This window comes from Oryctolagus cuniculus, chromosome 9 (assembly GCF_051225735.1).
Source record: "Oryctolagus cuniculus isolate XC-2025 breed Fujian yellow rabbit chromosome 9, ASM5122573v1, whole genome shotgun sequence".
Taxonomy (NCBI): Eukaryota; Metazoa; Chordata; class Mammalia; order Lagomorpha; family Leporidae; genus Oryctolagus; species Oryctolagus cuniculus.
In genome coordinates, this window is record NC_142875.1 from 13,774,516 (window position 1) to 13,788,500 (window position 13,985).

The 13,985-nt window shown below is 46.2% G+C and overlaps 1 protein-coding gene across 38 annotated transcripts in view; it reads left to right on the forward strand.

Annotated features, from left to right (window-relative positions):
* Positions 1 to 13,985, forward strand: part of DOCK9 (dedicator of cytokinesis 9) — a 322,918-nt gene that overhangs the window by 284,215 nt on the left and 24,718 nt on the right. For 26 of the 38 annotated variants that reach the window (XR_016212730.1, XR_016212736.1, XR_016212732.1 and 23 more), the window contains 2 exons: positions 2,422 to 2,479; positions 4,655 to 4,761. Coding sequence is in view for 33 of the 38 variants with exons in the window: in XM_051850502.3 (XP_051706462.1) it covers positions 2,422 to 2,479; positions 4,655 to 4,761 (165 nt within the window). In the remaining 5 variants the exon portion in view is untranslated. Of the gene's footprint in view, positions 1 to 2,421; positions 2,480 to 3,306; positions 3,385 to 4,654; positions 4,762 to 13,985 lie in introns of all 38 variants that reach the window. The other 12 variants (XM_070048669.2, XM_070048650.2, XM_070048660.2 and 9 more) reach the window with 1 other exon arrangement.

Here is a 13,985-nt window from a genome sequence, read left to right on the forward strand (position 1 = left end):
CCTTGAGGGCCTCGTTTGTAAAATGGGGAGGTCTCTAAGGCCGATTCTGCATTCCCATGAGTGCTCTGTCTGGGTTTTGTGCCTGAGACATGTCGGTATAATCAACATTACTAAAGCAAGCATGTGAGGACTTAGAAACTTCTGTGACTAGTAAGATTATGTTCTAAGTGTAAAAGATCTAGGTGACTATTTTTGTATATTGACTATTCAAGGAGCCCAGTGTGCTAAAAGACGTGTACATGACAAGTCTGTTTGAACATGAATTTGATCTAACCTATACATTAGCCATAATGAAAAAGAAATAGTGGTGGTGGTGGTGGTGGTGTTAACCATAGCAGTTTTTCTATTATTCTCAGAATTAAGCTTTTAAAAATAATTTGTATGGCCCAGGTCTCTTTTTTGAAAAAGACAGCCCATTCAGCTTAGTTGTTCCCCTGTCTATTAGTTTCCTGTGACCACCATAACAAAGTAGCACAGACTGGATGGTGTGAAACAACAGAAACATAGTCTCTCACAGCTCTGGAGGCTGGAAATCCAAAATCAAGGTGCTGGTGGCGCCGTGCTCTGGACTTTCTAGGGGAGAACCTGCCTGTTGCCCTACTTGTAGCTCCCGTGTCACTGGCAAGCATGTTCTCCAGCTTGTGGACAAGCCGCTCAGACCCTGTCCCCATTGTCATGTGGCATCCTTCCTCACGTGTCTGGGTCCTGTGTCTCTTCTCCTATTATGACACAGTCATGTTGAAATTAGGGCCCACCTTGCACCAGTGTGACCCCATATTAACTAATTGCGTCTATAAAGGGCCTATTTCCCAATAACGTCACATTCTGTGAAGTCCCAAGAAAAATGTGAATTTAAGGGAGACACCAACCAACCTAGTATACTCTGTAAATAAGGGTACTATAGCAGCGAACATGCAAGTCTTCTTGTTGCTCCAGTCATGTCCGTTGTGTACTTGCTGTGTGAGCCATCGCATGTCTGTGTGCCTCTCCTGCTGTGCTCTGGGAAGACTCTCATCAGGGTGCGTACTTTGCTACTGACGTGTATTCCCACATGCAGGTACATCACAGGGCCCCTGCGTGCTAGGTTGTCTCCCTGAGGGTGAGATCTGGGGCAAGGGCACCGTGTGGTGGTGGCCATACACCTGCTGAAGACAGGCCCTCATGCGCTGAAACGTACAGTGGCTTCACTGCCTGCAGTTGTCTCTGATTTTTTTTTTTTTTTTTTTTTTTTTTTTTTTGACAGGCAGAGTGGACAGTGAGAGAGAGACAGAGAGAGAAAGGTCTTCCTTTGCCGTTGGTTCACCCTCCAATGGCCGCCGCTGCAGCCGGCGCACCGCGCTGATCCGATGGCAGGAGCCAGGATCCAGGTGCTTTTCCTGGTCTCCCATGGGGTGCAGGGCCCAAGCACCTGGGCCATCCTCCACTGCACTCCCTGGCCACAGCAGAGAGCTGGCCTGGAAGAGGGGCAACCGGGACAGAATCCGGCGCCCCGACCGGGACTAGAACCCGGTGTGCCGGCGCCGCAAGGTGGAGGATTAGCCTATTGAGCCACGGCGCCGGCCTGTCTCTGATTTTTCTAACACCGTGACTTCTTGGTGAAAAAAGATTGTTTTTATTTTCTCTTTTATTTTAAGGTATAGATAGTGTTGAACTAGGACTTTTCTTTGGAATTGTATGTTTGGAAAAGATATAGCTTCATTTTTCTTAATTAAATGAAGAAGATAACAGCACTTGAAATGTGAGCCTTTCTCTCAGAATCCCGGGGAAAGCACACCTTTTCCCCAAACGGGTCTGTTTTCACAGTTAGAAAAATGATACAGAAAGCTTTGGTGCTTGAGAGGAAAAATGCTCTTGTTATCTTTCACGTTAATTTTTTTAAGATTCATTATTTATTTATTTAAAAGTCAGAGTTGACAGATCTTGCATCCACTGGTTCACTCTCCAGATGGCTGCCACAGCCAGATCTGGGCCAAGCTGAAGAGAGGAGCAAGGAGCTTCTTCCGGGTCTCCCACGTTGGTGACAGGGACCCAAGCACTTGGGCCATCTGCCACTGCTTTCCCGGGCCATTAGCAGGGAGCTGGATTGGAAGTGGAGCAGCCAGGACTTGAACCATTGCCCACCTGGGATGCCAGCATTGCAGGTGGTGGCTTTACCCACCATACCAAATGCTGGCCCCTACATTAAATTTTAGTAATTCTAAATAGAAATAAGGCTGAAATTTGTCTCAATTCCAAATCGATTTCAAAACCTGAGTTTATGCAAGCGGTTCCACTTTTTTGCAATGTTAAGATCAGATATTACAAACAGCAAATAGTTGCTGCCTTGAGATTTCATTGTAATTATGAGTCACATAGATTTTTGTCTGTGAGCTTTGTGACACGCCGTTGTAAACTGATTCTGAGCCCTGTCTTTTATTCTAGGCAGCAATGTGTTATGTCCACGTAACAGCCTTGGTGGCAGAATATCTCACACGGAAAGGTGAGCAAAGATTCCTTTGTTTTGTGAACTGAATATAAAACTGTACAACAGAGACAAGTGAAAGCCACCCTGGGAGATTGGGTGGGGGGAGGTTGATGTGTGTGTGAACCATGTTTATCGTTTTATTCGCTGATGGGACGTTTGCTTCATTGGTAGGTACAGCTGAAATGCCAGTATTAGAAAGAAAAGCAGACAGCATGCTGCTGTATAACCTCCTCTTGATGGCTGTGTTTTGCAAAAACCCATTATGACCTTTACAGATGAGCACCCTGCCAGACCACTTGTTCTTACAGTTGTAATGGGAGATTATCAGACATGTTTTCTGCAGGGCAGCCCCGAGGGCTTTATTGTGTGAGAAGGCAGCCTTGCTTCCCAGTGAAAGGAGAGGGGCCAGGAGCGATGCGTCATACATGCACGGTGCACTTGCTCCCAGGTCAGCAGCCATGCATTCTTTCACAGGTTCCTTTTGGTTAAACACCAGTTGCTTGTTTCCATTTCAGAATCAGTGCCGCCCTAACTGGTGGCATTTGTTTCTGGAATCCCATAATCCTTAGATTATTCACAGCAGCGCCAGATCTGGGCTCATGAGGAGTACATTTACAAAGTGAGAAGTATATAAAGTCACAGATGCCGAAACCGTGAGATGGGTGTTTCTGGTTCGGCTGACTGTTTGGAATGGAATTTAAGGGAGCCTGGGTTTGTCGCACATCAATGAGCGACAGGAAGTTCAAGAAGCAAGAAGTTCAAGAAGGGTTCTGTGTTCACTTAGTAACAGTCCTGTTTCCCACGGAGCCCTTTGATCAGGCGATCCATTTCCTTATGTTTAGAAGCTGACCTCGCACTCCGTCGGGAGCCATCCCTCTTCTCCTGCCATTATAGCACCTGCCAGAGGAGAAGCCGGGCAGGTGAGCCCGAGGGTCGCCCAGCCCCCAGGGCCCCCAGCTGCTCTCTTCACGTGCCATTCAGTGGAGTGGGGACTTTCTGGTTCAACTTTGCATGGAGAGACTTGGCTTCCCTTCTTTCCCTGGGCTCTCCAGTTCATCTGTGTGGGCAATGAAAACACTTTGGTCACCATTTTTGTTACTGCATTGGAGCTGAGTTATCTTTAAAATGTATTCTGTGGCCTAAGCCGAGAGTGGTTGGCTTCTGCAATTTTGTTTTCTGTGTGTTAACGTTTCCTCAAGCTACTTCCTTTGAACAGGATGAAAGCAGGGCTAACCAAGGAGAGTGGCAGAGGTGCTCAGTGACCCTTGAAGAGCTGGGAGCCTAATCAGATGTACACAAAAACAGTTCTGACTCTAGGATCTACTTTTTCAAGGCTTGATTTCAAAACACTCTGGTCCTCTTTTTCCAAAAGTTATGAGAGGTCTCAGTTCAAGTTTTGACTTCTGTTTCGTTTTATTGTGCACGGCCTTCCCAGGAGAGAGCAGCAGAACATTTCAGGTCCTTCTTCACTTCAGCATATTGCACAGCTGGCCTCGTCCAACTGAAGTAAAACTCTTTCCCAGTGACTCCGAGATGCACAGCTTGCTCAGGGACTTTGTCATTATCCCAGGCATCGGTCTACCTGCAGCCTTCTGCGTTGTCCCCTTGGAGGCCCCGGAAGTGCTGGACTCCCTGTTGTGGTGGCTGCTGTGGCATCGGGAGAAGGGGACCTCTCCTCACCCCCGTGGTGCAGGTGGCCTCAGCCCTGTGGTAGCGCCGAGCTGCACGTGGGCTTTACTGTCTGCTCAGGCAGGAGAGCAGAAGCTCTGACTGGAGCCGCAGCACAGCGTGAAGGAAGCAGAGCTGTTTTTGAGTCATCTCTTTCGCCTTCATTGGCTTCGCCTTTATTTTTCTTGGTATTGGAGCGGGGGTCGTCTTCCCGGATCACATTTCCATCACTTCTTATCTCATTGATTTGAGTACCTGCTTGTTTGTCTACACTGCACTCTGAATACGCTTTAATAAAAGGGAGGTAAAAGTTTACAAAGGGATGAGAACAAGAAGCAAGGGAGGGAAATGTGGGGTAAGTGTGAGGAAATGAATCAAGAGAAAGCACACGGTAACCCCCAGGCTCCCGTGTGAGTGCCAGCGTGACACGTAAGGGTTGTATTCAGCACTGGAAGAAACCCCAAGATCCCAGTGTGTGTGGATCAGTGTCTCTGACTCAGCCTCTGCTCTCTCAAATTCCAGGCATGTTCAGACAGGGATGCACGGCCTTCAGAGTCATTACCCCAAACATCGACGAGGAGGCCTCCATGATGGAAGATGTGGGCATGCAGGACGTCCATTTCAATGAGGTGAGTGGCTTTCAAGTCCAGCCATGCACTGCGTGGTGGTATTTTGGTCAATGCCAGACCTCAGATGCAGTGGTGGTCCCATAAGATCCCGTCGTCTGCTGACTGTAAGTCCATCTTAGTTTGTCTCAGAACACTCTCTGGTATTTACACAACGTCGCAGCCATCCCACGATGCATTTCCCAGAACAGGTGCCCATCATTAAGCGACACATGGCTATGCTTGGCTAGAGCCTGACGATGCCCTGCCAGTTCTCTGCCAGGGCCTCAGCCCAGGGCTCTTCTCCCTGCAGCTGCTGCTGCACACTGAACTCTAAGGTGAGTCTCCAGACAGCAGAGAGAGTGGCCAAAGCTCCTGCACTAGCCCCTTTCTAGCAACGCCTCAGGGTCTGTAGGGTCAGCTGAACTCTCCAGCACTTCTGGTTAAAAGCCCTTCATATTGATCATAAAGGTTCTCACTGTTGAGCGTTAATTTCCCTGGTTCATGAGTGTTATTGCTGCTTCCATCTGACTTTTAAATTGGCGTCCCCAGTACTCCTCAGAGCCACTGCTCAGAGCTGCGGGAGGCCAGAGCTGCCCCCGTTAGGACCCTCAGTCCTGACTCTGCTTGCGAGCAGTAGCCCTCAGGGTCCCAGGAACTAGGACCTCTCCCACCCCACAGAGATCAGAAAGGCTGACATTAGGTCATTTACCAAATGGGCTGGTCTTGCAGGGATAAGGAGGGAGTTTTAAATAAAAGTAGGAATTTGGATAAAGGCCAGTTCTTTGCTTGCATTCACCATGTTGCCGTCCTGTGAGTGTCTGCCAGCAGGCGTCTTCATGTGTGCCTGCCTTCCCTCAGCCCAGGGCAGATGAAACAGCCAAGGGAAAGCTTCCTAATCCTTTTAAAGCCCATCTTTTAAGGAAAAATACAGTTGTCTAATCATAGGTACAACTTTAAGAATATACTGGTTCTTCCTCCGGTACCCAACCCTCCCACCCCCATCCCTGTCCCACCCCCTTCTCCCTCTCCCGTCCCATTCTTCATTAAGATTCATTTTTAATTAACTTTATATACAGAAGACCAACTCTATACTAAGTAAAGATTTCAACAGTTTGCACTCACACGTACAACGTATAAAGTACTGTTTGAGAACAAGTTTTGCAGTTAATTCTCATAGTTCAACTCATTAAGGACAGAGGTCCTACATAGGGAGTAAGTGCACAGTGACCTCTGTTAATTTAACAATTGTCACTCTTATTTATGATGTCAGTGGTCACCAGAGGCTCTTGCCATGAGCTGTCAAGGATATGGAAGCCTTTTATGTCCAAAAACTCTGTCAATATTTAGAAAAAGCCATATGCGGCTGGCGCTGCGGCTCACTAGGCTAATCCTCTGCCTGCGGCGCTGGCACACCGGGTTCTAGTCCCGGTCAGGGCGCCGGATTCTGTCCCGGTTGCCCCTCTTCCAGGCCAGCTCTCTGCTGTGGCCAGGGAGTGCAGTGGAGGATGGCCCAGGTGCTTGGGCCCTGCACCCCATGGGAGACCAGGAGAAGCACCTGGCTCCTGCCATCGGATCGGCGCGGTGCGCCTGCCGCAGCACACCTGCCACAGCGGCCATTGGAAGGTGAACCAACGGCAAAGGAAGACCTTTCTCTCTGTCTCTCTCTCTCACTGTCCACTCTGCCTGTAAAAATAAATAAATAAATAAATAGAAAAAGCCATGTGAAAGTGGAAGTTCTCTCCTCACTTCAGAGAAAAATACATCCTTCTTTGATGGCCCTTTCTTTCCACTGGGGTTTCATTCACAGAAATCTTTCATGTTGGATATTTTTTGCCACAGTGTGTTGGATTTCCATGCCTGAAATGCTCTTATGGGCTTTTCAGCCACAGCTGATGCCTTAAGGGCTGATTCTGAGGTCAGTGATTGTCATTCTATGAGTCTGCTGTGAGGACTACTTCCCACGTTGGGCATTCCCTCCTTTTTAATTCTATTATTATTACCAGACACTTGATGCTATTTATATGATCTCTTTAACACTTAATTCTGTCTATATGTTCATTTTTAACACTTAATCTAATCACTTCAACAATTAAGATGGCATTTTTACCCCCAAGCTTATTGGGATTTGGAGTCCCGTGACAAGTTTTTAAACTGTACCCTTAGAAGTAAGTCCATAGGACTGCATGCAGAACTGTACAGCTTTACAGTTACAAACTCCTCCTCCCTCTCTTATTCCCCCTCTTATTTTTTACTAAGATATATTTTCATTTGACTTTATATACGTATGATTAACTGTGTTAAGTAAAGAGTTCAACATATTGTATGAAGGAGAGAAAAATAAATAAATAAAAAGCTGTTACTCTGCAGTCAAGACAGGGCTGTTCAAGTCATTGCTTCTCAAAGTGTCAATTTCACTTCTACAGCTTTTGTTTTAGGTGAACTAGTTCTCACAGATCAGGGAGAACGTATAGTCTCTTTAGGACTGGCTTATTTCGGCCGGTACCGCGGCTCACTAGGCTAATCCTCCACCTTGCGGCGCCGGCACACCAGGTTCTAGTCCCGGTTGGGGCGCCGGATTCTGTCCCGGTTGCCCCTCTTCCAGGCCAGCTCTCTGCTGTGTCCAGGGAGTGAGTGGAGGATGGCCCAAGTCCTTGGGCCCTGCACCCTATGGGAGACCAGGAGAAGCACCTGGCTCCTGCCTTCGGATCAGCACGGTGCACCGGCCACAGTGTGCCGGCCGCGGCGGTCATTGGAGGGTGAACCAACGGCAAAGGAAGACCTTTCTCTCTGTCTCTCTCTCTCTCTCACTGTCCACTGCCTGTAAAAAAAAAAAAAAAAAAAAAAAAAGGACTGGCTTATTTCACTAAGTATAAAGTTTTCCAGATTGATCCATTTTGTTGCAAATGGCTGGATTTCTTTTTTTGTTTGTTTGTTTTGTTTTTACTGCCATGTAGTATTCCTAGTGCACATATCCCATAATTTCTTTATCTAGTCTTCGGTCGATGGGCATTTAGGTTGATTCTGTGTCTTAGCTGTTGTGAACTGAGCTGCAGTAGACAAGGAGGTGCAGACAGCTCTTCTGTTCACAGACTTCATTTCCTTGGGGAAGTGCTGAGGAGTGGGATGGCTGGTCTGTATTCAGGTTTTTGAGAGATTTTACTTTTGTTTTGACTCACAGGACCATGGTGTAGCACAAAGTTCACATCACAGCTTTTAGCCATTTTCATGCCAGTGAGGAGGGCCCACACACAGATGTCCTCCGTGCTGTGACCCAGTCCATCAGTCAGTGCCCAACGTGTGGTTCTAGAACCCTTTCAGGGGGCCGGCGCCACGGCTCACTAGGCTAATCCTCCGCCTTGCGGCGCCGGCACACCGGGTTCTAGTCCCGGTCGGGGCACCGGATTCTGTCCCGGTTGCCCCTCTTCCAGGCCAGCTCTCTGCTGTGGCCCGGGAGTGCAGTGGAGGATGGCCCAAGTGCTTGGGCCCTGCACCCCATGGGAGACCAGGAGAAGCACCTGGCTCCTGGCTTCAGATCAGCACGGTGCGCTGGCCGCAGCGCGGCGGCCATTGGAGGGTGAACCAATGGCAAAGGAAGACCTTTCTCTCTCTCTCTCTCACTGTCCACTCTGCCTGTCAAAAAAAAAAAAAAAAAAAAAAAAAAAAAACAACTTTCAGGAAGCCTTCAGAGCCTTTATCTTCCCATCTGAATGTGTGAGAATGGGTTTTCTTTGGTACGTCAACCCAGACATCATATCAAACAGACTGAACGCAGCAGGCAAGAGAACCCCGGTTTCTCCTAACAAAGTCAGACATTGAAAATAGTCGCAAAAATCTGAAATGATGATATGCTTTTCTCCCCTACCCTGCCATTTTTTGAAATTTTTTTCATGAAAAACATTATTTTTGATAACATATAATAGATTTATTTTAATCATAAGGAATTTTTTTCTTTTTCAGTTTCCATTTCTAACATTGTAAATATTGAGAGACCAACCATATAAACAGAAATTCTTCAGAGTCCTCAGCGATCTCTAAGATATATAAAGTGGTTTTATACTCAAAAAGTTCGAGCTGCTGTTATAAATTGTCTACTCTCAAATGGCCTTCAGCACTACAAACTAAGCATGAGAAAAGAGAGTAATATATTGAATTTAACTTTTAAGTAGTTAAATATTAAAGTAAGTTTAACCACATTAGATAAAGTTTTCTAAGTATCCTGATGGGGAAAGCAGGTTGGTTATTCCGTGCCATTAACAGTTCTGCACTGTCTCCACCATGAGATCACTGGACAGGTGACAATTTTTTTATACTTTCCACATGTCACTGAGGGAAGAAAGCCCACATACACTTGACTTTGAACTCCCCTCTTCAAGGTGAATGTTGACTGCGGTTTTCCCTGAGAGGAGGCTCGACTATAGGGTCTCTCTGCAGAAAACCATGCTTGCATCCCTATGCCAAGTCAGACCTCCTGAGCACTGCATTTTGTTTGGAATTAGATAAGGAAAGCTACGATGCCAAGAGCAATTAAAGATTTAAAAGTAAACAGTTTCCAGTAACCTGCCCCTCTGGGATGATAAAGTGAACCTCAGGTTTGCCCCTCTGGTTAGGTAATAGTCTGAGGTAGTCAGCAGAGCCCAGTGAGTCAGCCTGTGAATTCAGGTGCACGTGTTGTCAGGCGGACATGTGAATGGCACCCCCTCCGAACAGTCGCTCAGGACCGCCTTATCAGCTGGCTGCAGAGCAGGGCCTCGCCACCCTGGCCTTGAAGCAGGAAGTCGGTAAATCTTTAACAGGGTCCGTGGTCCATGATGATCTATAGGCTGTGACACAGAACAACTAGGCTTGTGAAGTCCTGAGTGCGCCCGCACGTCAAGGAGGAGACGACCAGGGAGTGGAGAGAAGACGTGTGTGGAAAGACAGGCGACTGATTGCCACATGGGTCCCTGCATTGCCTACCAGGATGTTTCAAGAAATAGGGAAAGATGACAGCCTCTGCCAGAGAGGAAGGAGTTGTCTGTGGGACAGTAAAACACGTCGCCCTTTCAGTCTGCATCACTGAATAAATCAAATGCCCTAGTTGCGGTCTTAAGCTGATTTGTTTAAAGGAAAGCTACCTAAAAACACACAGTTCTCTTAGTAGCAGGTCTCAGATGAGTTTTTATTGGTGTCACTTCCACCTTCGCTGAGAGCAGACTCCCTCCAGCTGCTTTTGATTTAGGTAAAGAGAAACATCCAGTTCCTAACCACAGTTTTGTTTCATAAGTCTGAGCCTCTGCAGATGGAAGAATTCTGAGTTCCCTGTGGTATTGCCACGCAGTTTTGAGATTTTTGTGCAGGGTCCTGGAAGGACATACGTGGGAAAGTGAAGGAAGCCTGATAAAGGGGCTGTTTTAAAATGCCCAGAGAGGGTTTAGGGAAACCAGCAAAGAATGTTGCAGTACCCTCGGCAGGGGGAGGGATGGCCACCTGACAGGATCTTTGGGCTTTAGTAGAGGATTCTTCTGCTTACCTCACACCCCCCACCCCAGTCTCCTGTTGGAGTCTGCCGTTGTCCAAACAGCCAGCAGCCGGAGGATCAGGAGTCCACCCTGCAGGCCAGCCATACTGATGTGCTGCCTTCCAGGACAGGGCCAAGAGGAAATCGGAGGGGTAGAGAAAGCACATCCATCCTCGTTATCCGCCCATTTCCAAGATTCCGTCGTAACCTCCAGATCAATACCCCTGCTGCTATTGCGGTCATTCAGGGATACCCACAGAGCAGCCAAAACTTTGAGCACACATGTTCCCAGCTGAGGTCGAGCAAGATAACACTCTCCCCTCTAATCTCAGCTCTCGCACTATGAGTATGTGTCTGCCTCGGTCTGCTTCGTGCCGTGCTTCTGCATTTGCGTACGTCTGATGTGACTTCAGTCTGGCCTCCAGTATAGCTCGGAGGTGCTGGGGTGCTGGCTGCAGTTCCCGAGCACAGGAACGCTGTGTTCCGTAATCTTCTCCCAGCCTTGAGTTCTAGAAGTGTTGGCCATGAATTTAACATTAATCAGTCAACAGTATTCATTAAATTGGGTGTCTCTAAAGAAAAACACATAAAACAAAGCCTGTGTATTAATTGGTCAACAGAAAGGTTGCGAGCAGAGGCTCATGGGAACGCTGTCCTGTATTACTCTGGGAAGTGGAAGAGTGTTCACTAATCTGGTGTTCATGGTGACTTAACAGAACCTCAGATAATGAGAGCTGACCCCACCCCACACACTGGCTGTTCTTTTACAGAGCAATGAGTCCTGCTCTTACATAGTCACCACTGGGCATAATAGATACTGCGTGAACTTAACCAGATAAGCCTCTGCCTTCTATGAGCCAAAGTATTTCTATTCATAAGATGTTTATATCCACAGAACATCTCAGGAGATAGAGATATCAACAGACCATATCCCATGATTGCTGTTGATATCTTGTCCAAACCTGGGGCCTGCGACCCGTGGAGCCATCCAGCCATCCGCTTTTCCTCGGTGGCCGTGCTCTTGGAGCCGTCAGGCTTACATAGCTCCCTGCACTGTTAGAAGGTCTCTCCAGAGCAGCCGGGGCGGTGAGCAGGGAGGCGGCCAATGGAATGCAGAACTGCTCTGCCTTTGCTGATACCAGAACACAGCACCCTGCTCTGTTGTCCTGGGCTTCCTCAGCAGATCGGGGGGCGGGGGTGGGGGTGAGCAAGAGAGGGTGCCTGCCATGGCTAAACCGGCCTGCTGCTGCTGCTGCTGCGTCCTTCCCGTCCGGGAGAAACACCCAGCTGTCCTTAACAAGCTGAATCGGAAGTTGTCTGAGTGCTTTTGGCCTGGAAATTTCTGTATTGACGTATGTTGATTCATTCCATAAACTAGCCATGTACCATGTGCTGGCTCGGAGATGTGTAAGTGGAAAACTTGCCAGAGAGAGTTTCACTTTGTGCTGTCACTCTCAAACTTCAGTGTGCTTATTCATTACTTGGGCTCCTGTTACTAATTAGATTCTCTTTGTTGCCCTCTCCCCAGATTCACTTGGGGGGAAGGAGGTTGGTGTTGGGGCCCAGGAGGTTGGTGTTGGGGCCCAGGAAGGCGATTATTCTGGTGTAAGTGGTCCTCACCTCTATCTTGAGAAGTGAGGATCTGGTAGAAATGTGAGTTACGTTGTAATACACCATTGCCCGAGCTACCTCACAGGTGTACAGTGATTTCCAAATGGTAGAAAATAAAGAGACGGCACTTAGCTTCCTAGGTAAAGTTAATTAGATTGAATTAATGAGTCCTAAAATGGAGCAAAGACATCTCAACAAGAAGTTTTTTAATGATCGCATAAACACAGACCCATACAGGCATTTTTGTGTGCACACACACACACCCATCAGTGTGCTATTCCGTGGACAGGCTGCCATTGCTCAGTAGCATCACTAGCACACGTAACAATGGGACTGGCTAATTGCACTTTTAAAAGCTTTCTCAATGGCATTGAGATGTATTTAAGTCTAGTCTAGTAACATAGAAAGTCTGTTTCCAGGATACATAGAGTTCATTGCGGGTTTATTTTTTTCCCCTCAACCATTTATTACAGTTCTTTTTATATGCCAGCAGTTTAGTAAAAAAGATCTGGGTATTTAAAACTTCAAACAAAACCATCACTCATTCTATATGATTGCCTTTCAACATTATCACTGTCTGATTACTGTCTGGAGTTGATCTGACTTTCAGTTGCGGTGATGGATGAGAATTGAAAGTAAATGAAGAGATCTCTGCTGAGAATCTTATTCACATATGCTCCAATGTTTAGTTACTACCTTGATTTTTCCGACTTTTTAATTTTGTGTTGACATGTGGTTTCTCATATTTGATGGTCTGTGGTTACTGTTTTTGTTCCTGTTAAAAGAATGATATCAGCTGTAAATGTCTAGCTTTAAATTTGACATTAGTTTAAGTAATTTACCTTACCAAATTTTGATGTTGATGTTCAATAATTCACATTTTACTTTTATGAGCAAAGGAATTATCTTTTTTATTGTTATTTATCTTTTTAAGATCAATTTATCTGAAAGGCAGAATTACAGAGAGGGGGAGGGAGGGAGGAACAGAGAGAGAGAAGGAGAGAGGGAGAGAGAGAGAGAGAGTGCTCTTCCATCTGCCGGTTCACTCTCCAAATGGCTACAATGGCCGGGGGCTGGGCCAGGCTGAAGCCAGGAGTCTGAGACTCCATCGAGGTCTCCCACATGGGTAGAGGGGCCTAAGGACTTGGGCTGTCTTACGCTCATTCCCAGGTGCATTAGCAGGGACCTGGATCAGTAGCAGAACAGCTGGGACTTGAACTAGCTCTGATGTGGCATGCTGGCATCTTAGGTGGTGGCAGTACCAGACCCATCTTTCATAATAAAAGCCATTTTTAATGTGTTTCTAGGTAAATTCTATACTAACTCAAATTTTATATGATGTTATCATTTCTTTATAATAAATTTTACTGATTGATAAGCTACGAATCATGAATGCCTCCTGAATCAGAAAACAAAGTAGTGTTCAGCAGAGTGTCAAAGTTGATGCTTAGTTGTTTCCTGATTCTTGATAACGATCTGATTGGGACACTTGTTTCAAAGTATTTACTAAGTTCTTATGCAGTGTATTAGGTTTTCCCATTCCCTCACCATTCTGGGAAGTTGCCCTGGCTTGAAGCCCATCTTTTACTATCAATTATAATAGGGTTTTTCATAATGAACTCAATGATGTCATGTCATGTGTGTGTGTGTATATATATATATATATCAATACTTCTATGCTACTTGAATTCAAATTTGTTATTAAATTTTTTACTTCTGATTTTACTAAATAAAAGTAAATATACTATTTAGATCTTAGTCTAGCAGGAATATCTGGTCCAGAAGACTAGTCCTAGACTTGACTTGAGTTACTTGAGGTACACATACTAAGCAACTGTGTCTACAGCACAGGATATCCTGTTGATACAGGAAATCCTACTCAACTCATTTTGCCACAGCAAAGGACAATTATTATTAGCACCTAGAGCTATTTCAAATGTACCTGAAAGGCTCCTATTCACAGATACCTTACATGAGTGTACAGACCATCTTCCTAGGATTCCACTTCTCTGTGTGTTAATGGAAGTAGATGTATGTCTTTATATATTTTTATGTCATGAAATTGTACTACACCTAATTAATTTATTTTTGACATAAAATTGGTGCCAAATTAGTATATATTCAGTCTTCCCCTCAT